Source organism: Grammomys surdaster, unplaced genomic scaffold (genome assembly GCF_004785775.1).
Source record: "Grammomys surdaster isolate TR1022 unplaced genomic scaffold, NIH_TR_1.0 201, whole genome shotgun sequence".
NCBI classification, from domain to species: Eukaryota; Metazoa; Chordata; class Mammalia; order Rodentia; family Muridae; genus Grammomys; species Grammomys surdaster.
The window spans coordinates 8,228,355-8,246,166 of NW_021604646.1; the positions used below are offsets into that span (position 1 = coordinate 8,228,355).

Here is a 17,812-nt window from a genome sequence, read left to right on the forward strand (position 1 = left end):
CGCTGAGGGCGGCGACGCGCCGGGTAGCGTCACGCCGTCAGCGGGGCCGCGTCGGCTCTCTAGGACTCAGGTGCTGTGCGTCTTATCGCGATATACGGGAACGAGAAGCTCGCGTCTTCGGAGCGGGTTTTCCGGCTGGGGAGGAAGGTGAGGACGCTCGGGAGGGCTCGAGCATCTGACCGGGCTTAACGGCCCTCCATGGGGCCACTCTCGTCTTCCGAGCTCTCGCTTTGGCTCCCGGCGCGGTCATTGGCACGCCTGGGAAAGCCGGAGCCGCGGCGGCGGGGGCCCTGCACGCGGCGTGCCTGAAGCCGGGGCTCCTCTGCCGCCTCTTGCCGCGTGAAACCCGGAGCTGACATCGGGACCGCCAGTTTACTCGTAGCCATCTGTGGTGACCTTGAGTCTCCTCCAGGGCACTTGGCGGAAAGCTCCAAAGGTGGGGAGAACCTGAAGCCACAGGTTGTCCATTGGAGCCTGGCACTTATTTCCTAGGACGCTTGTTTATAAACCGATCCACCCAGGCTTTTGTCCTGGAGAGTTGACCCTGTTCCAGGGTGTGGTCCAGAGATCTAGCACTAACAAGCCTTGTTGGGAGAAGTTCGCTTCTCAGCGTCTTGGCGTTCCTGAATCCATGCTACGAGTCTTCAGAGTGGAGCGGGGGCGCCTCGCTGCTCCACCAGGGACGGCTTGGTGTTTGCTAGAAGTAAACGGTGTGTGTCTGTTGTCATGGAGGGAACATGTATGTGGAGGTGCATATGCATGTGTGTGTGGAGGCCAGAGGACAACCTGGTTTTTCATCAAACTGTGTCCACCTTCTTTGTGACGAGGCCTCTAGTTGGCCTGAAGCTTACCAGTTAAGGCTGGGTTCTATCTCCCCAGTGCTGGATTACACACCTGGCCACACGAGCGTTTAAAGAATACATATATTATATTTTGTATTATTTTGCGTGTGTTGGGAGGTTGCCGTTGTACACAGTGGAAGTCGGAGGACAAGTTTCAGAAGTTGATTCTCTGCTTCCACTTTGAGTTCTGAGGGTTAAACTCAGGTTGTCAGGCTTGTGAGGCAAGCACCCCTAACCCACTGACTGAATCCTCTTGATAGCCCACACACCCAGGTTTTCTAGATGGCTTCTGGGGCTAAAACTCTTTATGCTTGCAAAGCACAGGCTCGCCCTTCCCAGAACCCTGATAATGGTTTTTGAGAGAAAAGTTTCACTGAGACCCAAACTCCTTAGAACTCACGCTCCTTCCTCAATCTCCCAAGAGAGCTAGGATTACATGCAGGCTCCGACGCTTTTAGCTATTAAGTTGGTGTTTGTTTGGCTTTGAGGTATTACAGTCTGAACCCAGGACATGCTAAGTTAAGCACATACCACTGAACTGTGCCCCTATCCCTAATCAGCTTTACCTGCTACCGCTGAGTCATCTCCAGCCTCTCTGCCACCTTAAATGGGACCACAAGCCTAAGACTGTGCTTGTTAAATGACTTAAAGATAGGTAAGCCCATCTCCAGAAGTTACTCTCAGAGGCATCTGCTCTACTGCCTGCTGGTAACTTAGCAGACTGGCCTCAGGCTCCCGGAGATCTGCCTACCTTTGTCTTGAGAGTGCTAGTATTAAAAGCAAATGCCTGTTCACCTGCTAGTAACATTTTAAAAAAGCCGTGGGTGGATAGTGTCAGTTGGAAAAGTGTCTAATAAACAAAGTCAGTTATGTGACATTGACTTCTACTTCACCTCTTTGGTTGTGAAACAACCCTGAGTCACAGCTCCTAAGAATGCTGGCTTAGGCACTGGAATATTTTTTTTCTCTTTAAATAATTTTGGTTTTGTCGTTTTCGGTTTTTTTGTTGGTGTTGTTGCTGTTTTCTTGTTTGTTTTTAGTTTTTTGAGATGGGGTTTCTCTGTTTGCCCAAGCTGTCCAGGAATTTGCTCTGTAGAACGAGCTGCCTATTTTTTTTTAATAGATTAACAAAAGCAAACAAAACAGACGAAAATTGTTATACTTCTAGAGCTTAAAAGAACATTGTCTATTAAGGAAATGCTGGCTAGAAGCTATAGGTGTGTGTGTTTTGATGGAGGGGACGTTTAAGGTTTAATTTACTCATGAGGTCTCTCTTGTCATGCGAAGCAGAATGTGTTATTTACTCTAATAATTTCCTGACACAATCCCACTGGTACAGGGATGTTAAAGGCGAGACTCTCCTGTGAGGTTCTAAGGATGAAAGGGGAGCTCTGGGTATCTTCCTTACAAACATCTTTAAGGAGGAAGAGGGAGGTGTTACCAAGACTGTTGGAAACAAAGAAGTAGTGGACCTGCGTCCTTTCAGAACATTGTTTAATTGACCTCTGTGTCCCAGCATCTGCTGAGTGTTTTACATAACTTACTGTCCCAGGGTTTCTTAATCAGTCTTAAGAATATGAGGTTATTTACTGTTCCTGTTTATTGACAGGAAAAAAAGAAGAGACTCAGAAAAGTTGACTTGCCATAGTCCTGTACCTAAGGAAACAAAGTTGATCTGCAGGTTGCTTATTTTTAATAACTTCCTACCAACAGTAAGTACTCTGACCTTCCCTAGTCAGCTCTTAAATGTGAGATTGAGCCCAAGTTACCCACCTTAAAGATTTACAAAGATTCTTTCTCAACACCATGTGACAATTAAAAGCTTAAAAGTGTTCATTCCTGATGCTGTATTTCTTAGGGATTTAAAATCCAAAACTAAACAACCAAAAAATCCTGCCTGTCTGACAGCACGTGGCATCCTTTTACTTTAGCTTTTTGCTGAGTCAGGGTAGCACAGAGCTGATGTTCACGTAAGAAACTAAACAAAAAGTGGTTGGAAGTACAGTGAGGAAAGAGTCACTTCGGAATAATAGAAGCTGGATTTTGAATCTAGCCAGATAAGGAGTTCAATTTTGCTGAAGAAATTAAAACCATTAGTAAATTATTTCTTAAGTGACAAAGCACTGTGTAATCAAGGATGACTAGTTAAAGGTCATGGTTTTTACTTGAACATTTTTTTCAAGCCAAACATGGCGTTGCATACCTGTAATCCTAGTACTTGGGAATTAGAGGATGAATGATCAGAAGTTCAAGACCAGCCTGAGCCATATGAGGCTCTGACTCCTCCCCAAAAAAGTAAATGAAATGAAAATGAAATAAAAATTTTAAATTACGTTTTATTTATTTGTGTGTGTCCACCTGTGCTGTACCTGCACACGTGGCTGTCACAGGACAATCTGCAGAAGTTAGTTCTCTTACTGTCTATGAGTTCGTGAAGACTGAACTCACATCATCAAGTTTGGCAACAAGTGTCTTTACCTGCTGATCTGTCCTGCGCCCCACCCCCCAGCCCCTTACTGAATGCTTTTAACAAGGAAAGTGTAATGCGTGTTACTTAAGGTCTGCCTGGGAGTGTGGTGGTGTCCCTGTTGCAGAGTGGGCTGTCTCTGCTGGGTCAGAAGTGTGGAGTGGGAAGCTCCTACCGCTGCTTCTTTGTTTCACTTACTTGAAGTTAGAAACTTAGTAGCCTTAATGTTTGAGGAGGGAGGAGCTAAAGAGAAGTATCCCTTGACCTCCTTCACAGTAAGCATCGTGTACACAGACCTACATATCAAGTGGAAGAGAAAGGTGACCCAAGGCAGGGAGTTTTCATAATTAAAACATAGGTTTGGATTCTAATCCCAGTTTTTGTTTTACATCACATAATATCGGTGTGTACAGTGTTTGCTGACACAGTTCTTTACCTGTACACTGGGAATGACCTAATATCAGACTGCTCAGAGGGTCATTTGAGGTGATGTATGTAGAAGGTGCTTTAAAGAGGATGGCAGCATTGTTTACTACAGATTGACTGGAGTTGAACTTTTATAAGTAATGAAAAAGAAGTGTTTGGTTTATAAATTAAAAAAATAATTTAAAAGGACGTAGCTGTGGTTAGGTTCTCTGCCAACTCACTGCCTTCCTTACTGAGTCCTTCTGCCTGATGAATGCCCTGCTTGTTTTATGGTCAGCTCAAACTGAATTATCTCAAAGATGAAATAATCTTTCTGTCTCCACCCTTCTTACTTGATGCTAATCCCCTTGTCTTGACCCTGCCTTATTGGTCACATCTACCTGTTATATCAGGGACTGTTGGGATTCTGAAGCCTGAGGCTCTAGGTTCATTTAGTCAGGCTCTTAAGGGTCACAAGCTTTGTAAAGCCCTCCCTCAGCGGGAGGTTGTTGGAGGAGGCTATAATTCTAATCAGACCTGTTGAGAGCCCATGGGTTACACTGCACTGTTGTCCTGTCTTGTTTCTTTTGCTAGTAGCGTTTAGGTCCAACAGCGCTACAGGAATGGCAGAGTTTGGGATCTCCTCTGGCCAGCTTGTGGCAGTGTTCTGGGACAAGTCATCTCCTGAGGAGGCCCTGAAAAACCTGGTGGATAGACTTCAAGGGTTAACTGGCAGCGAGGGCCAAGTATTTACGGAAAACATCACCCAGCTGTTGCAGTGTGAGTATCTACCTGTCCTTTTCTTGAAGGGCTAGAAGCATTTTGATGGGAGTGCTGCTTGTCTGTAGATCGTGATACTTGGGTTTTGTTTGGAGTCACCCCATTGCTTTTCAGATGAAATAGAGTGGACCTGGGCATGCAGTTGGTAATTTCTGCATGCTCTTGTGTTTTGAAGTCTTTTCCCATTCTAAAAAGCTGCTTTTTTCACCTCTTCCCCTGGTCTTACTAAGGTTAAGAATTAGTAAGATACAGAGCAGAACAGTCTTCACACTTTTTGCTACTATCAATGGCTTGATATTTGCTATGTAGGTCCATTCTCCTGGGTGATGCCCTGTGTTCTCTATGGGAGCTTGGCGGGAGGGTTGGAGATTGCTTCCTGGCTTAGGCAACTGTTGATTATTCTTTTCAGCTGCCCATAAGGAATCCAGCTTTGATGTCATTCTTTCGGGTGTAGTCCCAGGTAGCACCTCTCTGCACAGTGCTGAGGTTCTGGCTGAGATGGCCCGGATCCTCCGGCCAGGGGGATGTCTTTTTCTGAAAGAACCAGTGGAAACAACTGGAGGTAAGGGTATTGTTGCTCAGAAGGTGAGAGTTTAGCACAACTGAGTCTTCGCATGTACATTCTGTCTCCCTGAGCCAGAGGTTCTCCTGTAGTATTACTTTCTCGGGGATAGAGGTTAGAATCTGAGGCAACAGAGCTGAAAAGGTGTGGTCTTTGGTTGACCCACCAGGTCATAAATACAAGGAAATTGCCACCTAAAATGGCTGAATCTCTCACCACATGAAAGATTCATCTCTGTCATGTCTCTGACACAGAGAACATTCCAGCAGTAAGGAAGAGCACACATAGTAACTTCCTGTGAATCTATGGTTATTCCAGAATAGAGTTTTAAAGTAATGGCTGGAATCTGGGAGTAAAGAATAATACGTGAGAAGCTAAAAGTATTCCAAGACTTTCAAGCTAGAACTAATCCAAGAACTAAAGCCTTTCTGGCTTAGTAGTGTAGCTGTAAGAATTGTTAATCCTGGGGTTCTAGCTTTTTTTTCTTCACTAAATTCAATCAAGATGTAGAAATATATTCCAGTAAACAGTAAAATAAAAGAAATAGAGGTATTTTGGATCTATAGCTTGTGAACATACAGACCTTGTGATGTTTGTGGCAGACACCAGCTTTCTAGCTGGAAACTTACTTTTATGATTTTTAAGAGAGAAGAAACGTGCACGCGCTTTCATCCGTGTGTTTTCGTGCATGTCTGTCTGTTTGCCTGTCTCGTGTGGGTATATGTGAACATGAGTTCAGGAGGCCAGAGGTACTGGACCCCGCTGGGAGCTAGAGTTAGAGTTGTTGTGAGCCTCCTGATGAGGGTGCTGGAAGCCAAATTTGCGTCCTCTGTAAGGGCAGTATGTGCTTACAGCCACTGAGCCATCTTCCCAGCCTGTTCTGGCTGGAAATTTAAACTTTGAGTCATAAATGGTGTCTCTGACAGAACTTTACAGAGACAGTACTTAGGTTTCTATGTACTTCATAGTTTATGACTTTATTCATTATCTAATATTCTTTGGGAGGGGTTTCCAAGAAGCAGAACAATGGAATCACGACCTGTACTAGCCTAAATCAGAATACTTGGGGTACTGGAGAGATGGCTCAGCAGTTAAGAGCACTCACTGACTGTTCTTTCCAGAGGTCTTGAGTTCAATTCCCAGCAACCACATGATGGATCACAACCATCTGTAATGGGATCCAGTGCTCTCTTCTGGTGTGTCTGAAGATAGCAACAGTATACTCACTTAAAAACAAAACAAAACAAAACAAAAAACCACTTTGAATAACTAAAAGATTTTTTAAGGTAAAATGTTATCACTACACCATATGGACATTAAACAAAGTGAGTTTTTCCTGTTTGATATCCTGCTGACTCACATAGGGTAGAGCCTTATAGTTTTCCCAACTTTGACATATGGAGCCATTAATGGAGGTTTTCCTTGCCAGTTAACAGTGACAAAATGAAGACAGCCTCTAAGCTGTGTTCGGCCCTGACTCTTTCTGGCCTTGTGGAAATAAAAGAGGTAAGTGTGTAGACATCCATCCTTGTTAGGTATGTAAACCTTGGGCGACCCAAACCTACAGAGTGTTTGTCAATGTAGCTGGGGCAGTGAGGTGATAGGTCCTGTGCAGAACTAGGAAGTAATTTGAAACTTGCTGCCTGAGAGAGATACGGGATGCTTTGAAAAAGAACCCTTGGGGACAGATCCCTTCTGAAGAGTCGGTAGCTTTCACTGTCTTCCTAGAGCTGGTTAACAGTGGCGGCTGTTCTGCAGGGAGGACAGTGATCACTGCTTCTGTTCTTCTCTGTGTGTACAGCCCTTAGGCTTAGATAGGGTCTTGTCCTTTAGACGACTGGTGAGACTTTGGATGGGCTGTGCACTTAGACAGTTGAGTAGAGATGTTCAAGCCAAGCAGATGCGCTTGTACTTGCATATTCTTCTCTACAAATTAAGTTTTAAAATAATAACATTTTCTTGGTTTGGAAGAAGTGTTAGTGACAGCTGTATTGTTATATTCCTTCTTTCTTTCTTCTTCCTTCCCTCCCTCCCTCCCTCCCTCCCTCCCTCCCTCCCTCTTTCCTCCCTCCCTCTTTCCTTCCTTCCTTCTTTCTCTTCTCTTCCTCTTCCTCTCTCTCTCTCTCTCTCTCTCTCTCTCTCTCTCTCTCTCTCTCTCTTTCTTTCATGTGATTCAGGCCTTTAAATTTTCTTTTTGAGATAGAGACTTACTGTTGCCCAGGCTAGCCACATGGCTGGCTTGGTGAAACAGTGAATGGAGGATCGTGCACTGATAGGCAGGATGTCTTCAATTGCAGTTGCAGCAGGAGGCCTTAAGCCCCGAGGAAATGCAGTCTGTGCAGGAGCACCTGGGCTACCACAGCGACAGCCTGCTCTCAGTCCATGTCACTGGCAAGAAGCCAAACTTTGAAGTGGGTTCTTCTAGTCAGCTAAAGCTTCTCAAGAAGAAGTCTTCAGGTAAGACTAGCTGGGGACATTCTTCTGTGTGTGACGGGAGGGTGGGCTGATCTAAATAGTCTTAGATTGGCCCTTCCATGTCTGTTCTTTGCAAACTGCAGGATGTTTACTGTGCTTTTATCTTGGACATACTATTTTCCAAACTTGAAATAACACATAGATATTTCCTAGTGCAGCCTGTCTGAGACCACCTCAGCTTGGAGGCCTGAGTCATTTATTCAGTTGACAAACTCTCTTCAGGCCCTGGGAGATGGGTCTGTCCTCAGGAGACCTCACAATGGTGATAACATTTTTATACATAACACTCATACAGAAAAAAGGTTTTGTCATGACCTTTTCATATGCATCACCCTGCTCCTTGTTGCTCCCCGGCTGCATCCCTGTAGATGATGTTCTAACGTTCTGTCAGAGCTGTAATCACAGGACTTTGTTGGTCTGATGTTGGTGGAACATCCTCCAGGATGTGTCCTGTTTAGATGCTTAAAAACAAAACCCGTGTTTCTTCTGCCTAAAAAATTGTGTGGTGTGCACGTCTGTGTGTAAACACTGCTCATTCAGCTGTAAGGTCTCAGTTGTGTTTGGCTATGAGGAATGCAGAGATTTAACAGGAGTTTGCTGGCGTATCCATACTGCACTCTTTTGCTGTCTAGCTTTAATCTGTATGAAGTACTGTGACTCAGTTTACAGTCTTTACTTCTCTGCCCTTTGAGTGGCAAGAGTTATAGGCTTGTGTTCCCAAGCTTGGCCTCAGGAAAGACTTGGACCTTCGATTTCATAGTTCCTAGAGGATTGGGATAGCTTAGATCAGTAATTGAGCTTGTGGGTGTTCTGAGTATCCAGCTGTGGCAGTGACAGTCTCGGGTGGTGTGCTTACCCAAAAGACCTTACCCAGGATTTGCCCCTATAATCCCCAGTCCTGAGGCTCATAGATTGTTTATAGTGTCCTGACCTAGATGGAAAATGTCCTATCACTGACTGTGACCTGGCCACCATCCTTACTAGAGTCTGGTTTTTTCTGTAACAGGTTTGAGTGAGGTAAACCTCAGCCTCTTAGGAAGTTGTTGCTGCTTTTCTCATTTGACGCTGCAGATCCTTAGAGTAGCAGAGAGAGTGCTATAACCCATGTTATAGGTGTAAACTCCGCTAGCAAGGAACAAGCAGTGTGCATGGATGCCGTAGCCCCACATAACAACCACAGCTATGAAACTAGGTGGGGTACCTTGCAAGGTTCTCAGCACGCACGGTTAGGGGAGATGCTGGCAGTGCTGATGGACTATCCAGCTTAAAGCCAACAGATAAGGAACGCCGGTTTCCTTTGCTGTGTGAAGGCTATGCTTTGTTCCTAGTGGAGCTGAGCGCCGAGCCTGCCCTCCTACCTCCTCAGTCTGTTGAGTCACTCTCTGCTAGTCTACGCACTACAGATGCTGGGGCTTGCTTGTAGTTTGCTTCTGACTGTTTAAAGAGTTCTTTTTCTTTTATTGTTTGACTCAGTGAAGCCTGCTCTGGATCCTGCTGCTGTCAAGCTCTGGACCATCTCAGCCAATGACATGGAGGATGACAGCATGGTGAGTTGGCCCTGTGTACTTGACCGGTCCTCCCCACCCACACACCCCCATGCCTTGCAGTGAAAAGTGACCTTAATTTTTTATTTAATTTCATGTGTATGAGTGTCTATCTATGTGTATATGTAGGTTCTATATGCATGTCTGGTGCTCCTGGAGGCCAGAAGAGACTGTCGGAGCCTCTGGAACTGGAGTTGAGTTGCAGGTAGTTAGTAGCTGCTGTGTGGGTACTCAAAAGCAAACCCACATCCTCTGCAAGAGCAGCAAGTACTTTTAACCACTGAGCCAGGTTTCCAGTCCTGAAAGTGACCTTTTAGATTTTGGGTACTACTCTGTTTAAGGTCTGAAAGTGGCCTTTTAGATTTTGGGTACTACTGTGTTTAAGGTCCTGCACTGTAGTTGTGCCTGATGTTGATGGCTCTGAGTAGGGCATCCTTCCTAGTGGTATGTTAAATTTCATGGTTTTAGTATGTTTTTCCTCCCAACAGATTTTCTTGTTTTCCCTTTATGTGCAATAGTAAAGATTCTTGTAGACATAAACCAGGAAAGAAGCTGGCTGAGACATTTTATTGGCCCCAGTCTAGGCAAATCATTGAATGCTCACTGTCTTGAACCCAGTGTTTGCACCTTTGATCTGCTCTGTCTTTAAGAAATTAAGATGGGCAGTGTTGGAACACACATTTAATCCCAGCATTTGGAAGGCAGAGGCAGACAGATCTGAGTTCAAGGTCAGCCTGGCCTACCCAGAAAAGAAAGGAAAGAAAATTGTTTTTGCACCTTTACTATTGAAGCAAGAATGATGAGCAAAATATGTCATGGTTTATGTTCTCAGAGCTTACAGACGTAACTGTCTTCACGGTTATAAAAAAAGTTACACAAATATATTTATAACTGTTTGTTTTTTTTTTTCCTCTCAAATTTTATGGAAAATGTTTTACTTCCTTTGATTATATGTTATTCCCATGACTAGTCATATATTGAAATAAGTATAATACTTCTCTTCATTTTACCTGCTCCCACCCTCCCCATGAAAACTCCCTCTCTCTCTCCAACTTCGTTTCTCTTGCTGCGGGCGGGGGGGTCCCAGTACCAGCCAGTTTTGTAGCTATTTCTGGCCTCATGCATTCTCCCATGGACCATTAGCCTCTTCAGCCTATGGCCTAGTTCACAGTGGGTGTTGCTTTTACTGTGTCTGCACAGTGGGTGTTTGCACTGTGTGTGCTTGCTCTCATAGCCTGGGATTACCTCAGCTTCTCATCAGAGGGACCGTGGCTGTGTGGCTAAGTGTTTGCATCACTCTCCAGGATCTCATTGACTCAGATGAGCTGCTAGACCCAGAAGATTTGAAGAAGCCTGATCCCGCCTCCCTGAAGGCTCCTTCATGTGGGGAAGGGAAAAAGAGGAAGGCCTGTAAGAACTGGTAAGCTCTGGGGGGCAGGTCTGGTCTGCTGGGTACCTCTCCAGGTGTCAAGCCATCTCTCTGTGCCTCATTCTCTTGAAAATGGTTTTCCTCTGAGATGTGAGGTATATAGAGGAATAAACTAAACAGGTAAACCTTAAAGAATAGCAAAGACTCACACTTGGTGTAGATTAAAAAATGGAAGCGTCCTGGCTGGGCATCCCAGTGCTTGAGGGGCAGAAGCAAGCAGATCTCTCTGAGCTCAAGGTTAGCATGCAGGAGGCTGAGGCAGGGTTGCCCTTATAGAAAGACTGTTTCTAAAAGCTTTTCAAAATAAATAAAGCAGGCTGATCATGTAACTGAGTGTCTAGATGGATTTATTTGTTCACTTTCATTGAAGGGAACCTAGGTAGATAGATGTTGGGGGTGAGGAGGCTCTAAATTTCAGAGCCCTGTGTCTTCTACAAGGACTGGGTTGCTCAGGGTAAGTTTTTCTATGTCTGCTACTGGTCCTTTGGCACCTTAAGGTTCAGGATGAACTGGGAGTGATGGTTCATCTGTTAAGCTGATTCTCTTGCTGTTTCCCTATAGTTTGCAGTAGTGTACTGCTGTTGTTTTTGTAGTGCCGGTGGGGGTTTGAAAAAAGTGAAATTGTAGGAACTTGTGTCATTCTGTTCTAATGTGGAGGCTTTGTATTGGTATTTCTACTAGTATCGGACAGGCTTGGCTTGTTTATTCATCTACTTGCTGTTTGGTTTGTTTTTTTTGTTTTATTTTTTTGTTGTTTTGATTTTGTTTTTGTTGTTGTTGTTGCTTTGTTTTTGTTGTGGGTTTTTTTTTTTGAGATAGTCTCACAGTATAATTCAGGCTGACCATGTACTTGAAGTTCTTCTTTGTTGGCCTCCCCAATGCTGGGGTTTCAGCCCTGCCCACCACGTTCAGCCATCATCAGTCTTTAGGTATTCCAATTTGCCAACATCTACAAATGAGAGGATTTCAAATAAAAATCTAGATTTTCTTCTGTTTGTTTTTTTCTTTATGGTATGTTTGTGATGCTGGAGACATAGCCCAGGGATATATCTTGCACATGCTAGGCATGCGCTGTGCCACGGAGCTGCCTCTCAGCTCCTTCTCTTCATGAACTTGGAAACTGTAGCCGCACTGGGTCTGCTTCCCTCAGACGTCAGCAGTACAGCTCCCCTGTCCTCCTTCACTCTGCGTCTTCCCCGGCAGCCTCACCCCTAGCCTGCTGCTTCTAACTTTTAACTTGACTAGCATTTAACTTGACTCTTGATAAAGAGAAAAGTCTTAGGTGTAGCAGTAGTTAGCACTGTTAGAGATTTGACGTTTCTGTTGGTTCTCCCAGCACCTGTGGCCTCGCAGAGGAACTGGAGAGGGAGCAGTCCAAGGCGCAGAGCTCTCAGCCCAAGTCAGCCTGTGGAAATGTACGTACTGCACCTCCCCACCACCCGCCAACCCCTGCTGCTCTAAGACCACCCTAACTGCACACAGAGTAGAAGATCGTAAGGAATTTGTCATTGAGTATTCTAATAGTAGGCCAGTGTGAAAGGCCATGTATGCAGGTGTGAGGAGAAGAGGTCTTCCTGAGAGGGATTCCATTCTCATGCCTGTGCTGAGGGTGGCTGTCATTTTTTATTTTGTTAGCCATTTTGTCTCTCCCTTGACATGGGATATGTTTATTTGGCCATTTGGCTGACCTTGCTGTGATCCTGTAGCAGAGACGCGGAACTACCAGCCCTCTCGCCTCCTTCCCATGGGCTTCCCTCGTAGCTTAGGCAAGCCATAAACCTGCCTCAGCTTCCCAAGTACATCAGTTACAGCTGTGTTACCGACTCACATGGCTGGAACCCTTATTGACTTTTCATTAAACGAGACCTGTGGGTATACAAAGGAAAGGGTATGTGCCCTTTCCTTTGGCCCTTAGCCTCTCTATGTGACTGTTGTTTCTCCACAGTGCTACCTGGGTGACGCTTTCCGCTGTGCCAACTGCCCTTACCTTGGGATGCCAGCCTTCAAGCCTGGAGAGCAGGTGCTCCTGAGCAAAAGCAATCTCCAGGATGCCTAGGAGGAACCTTAGCCCCCACACACACCTCCTCCTCCAGCCGGCTCCTGGCCCTCAGCTCCAGCCACGGGCTCCTCCCATCTCTGGATTCAATCACTTTGAAAACACAGGGAGAGGCTGTGGCAGAGTGAGGCTGCTGTGGGCAGTGGGGTGTGGCGCTGCTATGTGTTGAAAGACCACGGTATGAGGGGACCTGCCTCTTAGTGTTAGGAGAGGATGTGCCCTAAGGACCTCTGCTCCTGGTGTTACAGTGCTCACCCTCGCCACCCTTGAGTCTACACATCCTTGAATATTTATGCTGAAGAAGCTCCAGGCTCCACTCAGTGATGCTGCCACCTACTGAACTTCCTCAGGATGTATTTCTTGGAGCCTTAGGTCAGCTGTCAAAGGGCCTCAAGGGTACCAAAGGAGTCATTCCTCCAGCTGTGATCCATCTTGTGTCCCTCTGGCTTTCTCACCTCACCCTGTTTTACTGTAGTGTTGTATCTGTGTCCTTCTGTCGTTTCTGTTAAATAGGCATTAAACTTTGGTGTTTCTGTGTTTCCCTTTTACTGTGAGTGTGCCTCTGTGTCTGTGTTTGGTGGCAGGGAGGGGAGGGTTGTCTGTCAGTCATCCACATTCAACTTGGACTATGAAAATTGTTTTTGAAGAAGTCGATGTCACACAGGAGTGGAGCCAGAGCTGCCTTTGTAGATTAGGATCTGTCTTCTTCTTCAGTCTCCCTCCTGCCTCTGCCCACATACCTGTAATCCACCTCGCCTGCTGTTACCTGGCCTTGAAACTTGATCTTCCTAGCTTGCTTCTGCTGCTTCTGCTGGTCCCTCCTGCTGAAGTTTGGCTATGGGTGTGGTGAAAAGCCCCTTTGAGAAGCAGACTTTCTGTTGACCCCTGTGACCCTTGGCTTGTGTTACCTCCCCTCCAGTTGCAGCAAAGCCTGAAGCTGGTGTTTCTCTTCTGTCCTGAGTGGAGAGGCTCTGGTAAAGTGAAAGGGTTTTACAGATGCACTCACAGTCCCTGGTGGACTTAGTTAATTAGAAGGGAGATTATCCTTGGCCCATTCTGTTGATCCTTTAAAAGAACTAGAAAACAAAGGCTTTCTTTTGCTGCCTGTGCAGAAGCTAGTGGGGAAGTTTTAAGAGGTACATAGCCCCACCAAGAAAATGGGGGCTACAGCCCCACAACTAGAAACTTGGTTCTGTCACCACTGTGCCAGCTCGGAAGAGGACTTAGATTCAAATGAGAACACAGCCTCTGCCTCAGTTAACGGCTAGGATCCATGGATAGAAGACTTCATATGCACAAGTCTTGTTTTCGATTCCTAGTACCAAAACCAAAAAAGGTTTCCTCAGGCCAGAGCAATTGACTGAAAAGCCAAGATAATAAGTGGGTGTGTGGCTGACTGATTTGTCACACAGCAACAAAAACGAACAGCCCCAGCTGGGTTTGGGTTTAGGTTTAGCGCTGACCAGCTGGGCCAGCCACAGACCTGCTGATTGCCTCTACAGTTGCCAAGGTGAGGGACAAACATTTTGGCCTCCAGGTCGAGGAGAATCTCCTGGGCCAGAGCTTCCTTGTGGGCTTACTAAGTGTCACAAGCCCTTCAGACCTGCTTGTTGATTCCTAGCTCTGACTGACAAACAAAGTATAATGTTTTGGTTGGCATGGTTAACGGCCCTGGTGGGCAGTCTTTCTTTCCTTTCACAAGGGCCAGAAGGAATGCGTCCAGTTCAGTCAGGTCCTAGGCTGGTAGAGAGAACCCTTGGCCAGAGCAGGCCTCCGCCTGGCTACCAATGCACACTGAGGAATTTGGAGTGAGTGGTCAGGTCATAGCTATTTCTCTGGCCAGACTCTTGATTCTGTGACACTAGCCTAAGGAGAGGTTTCAACCTGCCTTCTACCATGTGGGTCCCAGGGATCAAAGTCAGATCCTCGGGCTTGTCAGCCATTACCTTCATCCACTGAGCTGTCTCATTGGCTCTTGTTTTTTTGAGACTGGGTTACATGTAAGCCAGGCTGTCCTCCATCTTCCTCTCTTCCCATTTGAAACAAGCTCTGGCTACTGTAGCCTGAATCTCACTGTGTAGCCCAAACTAGCCTGCAACTCATGGTGAACCTCAGGCTCCCAAATACTCTGGCATTACAAGCATGTCCTATCATGTCAAACCTGACTTTTAAAATTTTTTTTTCATTTTATGGGTATATATGCATATATGTCTGTGTACCAGGTGTGTGCAGTGCCCATGGAGCCCAGAAGAGGGTATCAAGTCCCCTGGGACCTGAGTTAGAGCTGTAGGCCACTATGTGGGCACTGGGAATCAAACCCAGGTTCTCCGTAAAAGCAGCTAAATTCTTAACCATTGAGGATTCCTCCAGCTCTCTGGGTTAACTCTTTAAGGTTTAGGCTTAGAATATGGTTTAAGGCTTAGAATATGGTAGTGTGGCATCTAGTCTCTCCTTGGTCTCTAATCACTTGGTTGGTATAGGCAGCAGAGGCAGGCCACATCTTTCCTGGGCTTTGGTGACAGGCCTTAAGGGGGCTAGGAGCTGAAGCATGAGGGGAATAAGCGAGGCAGGCTGCAGAGGTGAAGGTTCTCGGGCTTTGCAGATACTCCTGGTTGAGACGAGTCTACAGGGAAGTCTGTGTTGCTGGAAGCCTATAGATAGTTCTCTGATACAAAATGTTGCTTCACACAGTATGTGGTGACGGGGATTCAGAAGGCTAAGCAGAAACCCTATCAGATAAGGGTGGAGGCATGGCCAGATGGGGACACAGCAGGATTTGTCTGGACAGTTGAACACTGGCTGACCATTAGATCACTGGGCAGCTTCCAGAAATAAAAACAACCTCCTGTGTCTGGATTTTATTTACAAAGACCAGTTAAATCAGAATCTTCTGGAGTGGGTCTAGGGCAGCAGTGTTTGGTGAGGCTTTCCCAGATGCTTCTGAAGTGCGTTCGGTGTTAGAGAAGACTTTCCTCACACAGCAAACAAGAAGGTAAAAACACCCCAGCCAGGCGTTGCTGTGCACTTGTAACTCCAGCTCTCTGGAGGCTGAGGCAGGAAGACTGAAAGTTTGAAGCTAACCTGGGCCAAAGTTCTAGGTCAGGCTAAGCTACACAATGAGACTATGTTTAAAACCCAAAATCCCAAGCAGAAATATTTGAAGAGCAAGAACCTAGGGTGCAATCAGGCAGCCCTTAAGAGAATGGAGTGAGTTACAGGGCCATATCGTGTGGCTTAGAGCAGTAGGGGTGAGCTAATAGCTGTGAATGTGGGAAAGCTAAGGTGTCAGAAGGATCGTGTGTGCCCCCATGCATGCATGTGCACAGTAGAGAGAGATGGGGTGGTGAAAGGAAAATTATAAATATCTAAAGGATGCATACATATACATACAACTTGAGTACATCTGTCAAAGATGTTCCAGAAAACTGATGAACACACTCAGGACCAGAATATGCTCTGGAATAGAGATGAGATGGGGAAGTAGGCTTTCAGGGTAGAAGGATAGCTGGTTAGTTGGTTCGAGGCTGGGTCTCCTACAATAGCCTAGGTTGACCTAGAATTCATCTTATAGCTTAAGCTAACCTAAAAAGGTAGTCCTCCTGTCTCAGCCTCTTGAGTGCTGACATGAAGGTGTGCCACCACATCCACTAGCAAGATTGTTTATTTTCAACCCAAGGCTTCCCTCACACATGCTCAGCACACTTAACCACTGAGCTACACAGCCCCAGCCACCGATGATTCTTTAAGCTATGTTATCATTGACTTATGTGCCTTACACATGCATGCATGTATTTTGTATTTTAGGACACTTCACTTATAAAACAAGGAAACATAAACCCTGGGCCTTAGGGAAACTTCCACTAGGCCAGAACAAAGTCCCAAGTCCCCTGACATGGATCTTCAGGGATGTATCCCATGTGTGGAACAGCACAACAGCTACATAAAGAGTCTACATAGCTGTAAACACTAGTAGGCAGGAGGTAGAGGCAGGACGGAGGGTTCAAAGCCATGCTGGGCTACAGCAAGATGCAATACTATGGAGAATGCCACCAAAGAGTCAACGAGTACTGACCGGACAGAACCTTTACGTTTTCCCTTAATTTCTGTGTGAGTGCGCGTGTTAGTCACTATTTGCATGAGGAGGTCAGAGAACAATGTGGAGTTGTTTTTCTCCTTTCATGTGTGGGTTCCAAGATCAAACTTAGCTAGTTAGGCTTAGTGGCAAGGACCTTTACCTGATGTGCCATCTCATTGGCTCTGGGCAAAACTTTTGCTAAAAGTTACATGTATAAAATACAATGACACGGTGATCTGGGCCCGAGCACTGAGCAGATCCTGGGCGGCAGCTCTACACCCAGTCTCACAAAACCCAGAGGAAGCAGGCCTCCTAGGAGCTCTAACCTGGGCAGTATCTTAGGTAAGGAGACAGCAACACTTCCCCAAACAGGGAGTAACTGGGACCCAGGAATTCACTCCTGGCCTGGAGCACCAGTTCCTTCCGGTCTGGGCCCAAGCACTGAGCAGATCTTGGGCCCCAGCTCTAACCCCAGTAGTAACACCCACCCCACACAGTTCTGAAACAACCAAGATAATAGGAAAATCAGGCTCCAGTCAGAGACAGGGCAGGTAGCACTAAGGTGATCCAGATGGCAAAAGGCAAGTGCAAGAACATAAGCATCAGCAACCCAGGGTACTTGACATCATTAGAACCTAGTTCTCCCACACTAGAAACTCCTGAATTCCCATGTCACCAGGAAAGCAAGATTCAGATTTAAAATCACTTCTAATGATGATGATAGAGGACTTTAAGAAGGACATAAATAACACTCTCAAAGAATTTGAGAACACAGGTAAACAGGTAGAAGCACGTAAAGAGGAAACACAAAAATCCCTTAAAGAGTTACAAGAGGACACAGCCAAACAGGTGAAGGAATTGAACAAAACCATCCAGAACATAAAAATGGAAGTAGAAACAATAAAGAAATCACAATTGGAGACTACCCTGGAGATAGAAAACCTAGGGAAAAAATCAGGAGTCATAGATGCATCACCAACAGAATACAAGAGATAGAAGGGAGAATCTCAGGTGCAGAAGATGCCATAGAAAATATTGACACAACTGTCAAAGAAAACGCAAAATGCAAAAAGTTCTTAACACAAAACATCCAGGAAATCCAGGACACAATGAGAAGACCAAATCTAAGGATAATAGGTATAGTTGAGAGTGAAGATTCCCAACTTAAAGGGCCAAT

The 17,812-nt window shown here is 45.7% G+C and overlaps 1 protein-coding gene across 5 annotated transcripts; it reads left to right on the forward strand.

Annotated features, from left to right (window-relative positions):
- The first annotated feature begins 95 nt into the window (after nucleotides 1-95).
- Nucleotides 96-13,114, forward strand: Ciapin1 (cytokine induced apoptosis inhibitor 1). 5 transcript variants are annotated; one of them, XM_028770463.1, is made up of 10 exons: nucleotides 96-147; nucleotides 2,452-2,554; nucleotides 4,309-4,494; nucleotides 4,904-5,056; nucleotides 6,486-6,562; nucleotides 7,354-7,513; nucleotides 9,005-9,078; nucleotides 10,380-10,495; nucleotides 11,841-11,919; nucleotides 12,450-13,114. In XM_028770463.1, the coding sequence occupies exons 3-10, from the start codon at nucleotides 4,338-4,340 to the stop codon at nucleotides 12,558-12,560; spliced, it is 927 nt and encodes a 308-aa protein (XP_028626296.1). In that variant the 5' UTR covers nucleotides 96-147; nucleotides 2,452-2,554; nucleotides 4,309-4,337; the 3' UTR covers nucleotides 12,561-13,114. The 5 variants fall into 5 exon arrangements, with proteins under 5 accessions (XP_028626296.1, XP_028626299.1, XP_028626298.1 ...); XM_028770465.1 differs by lacking the exon at nucleotides 96-147 and adding an exon at nucleotides 163-710 and having other exon boundaries at nucleotides 4,312-4,494; XM_028770462.1 differs by lacking the exon at nucleotides 96-147 and adding an exon at nucleotides 164-710.
- Nucleotides 13,115-17,812: the final 4,698 nt, after the last annotated feature.

What these genes read in the sequence shown, in the direction of transcription:
- Ciapin1 (XM_028770463.1), top strand. Translation starts at nt 4,338, where the DNA reads ATGGCAGAGTTTGGGATCTCCTCTGGCCAGCTTGTGGCAGTGTTCTGG. An exon ending in CATCACCCAGCTGTTGCAGT is followed by an intron (nt 4,495 to 4,903) that starts GTGAGTATCTAC and finishes TATTCTTTTCAG; the next exon opens with CTGCCCATAAGGAATCCAGC. An exon ending in AGGAAGGCCTGTAAGAACTG is followed by an intron (nt 10,496 to 11,840) that starts GTAAGCTCTGGG and finishes TGGTTCTCCCAG; the next exon opens with CACCTGTGGCCTCGCAGAGG.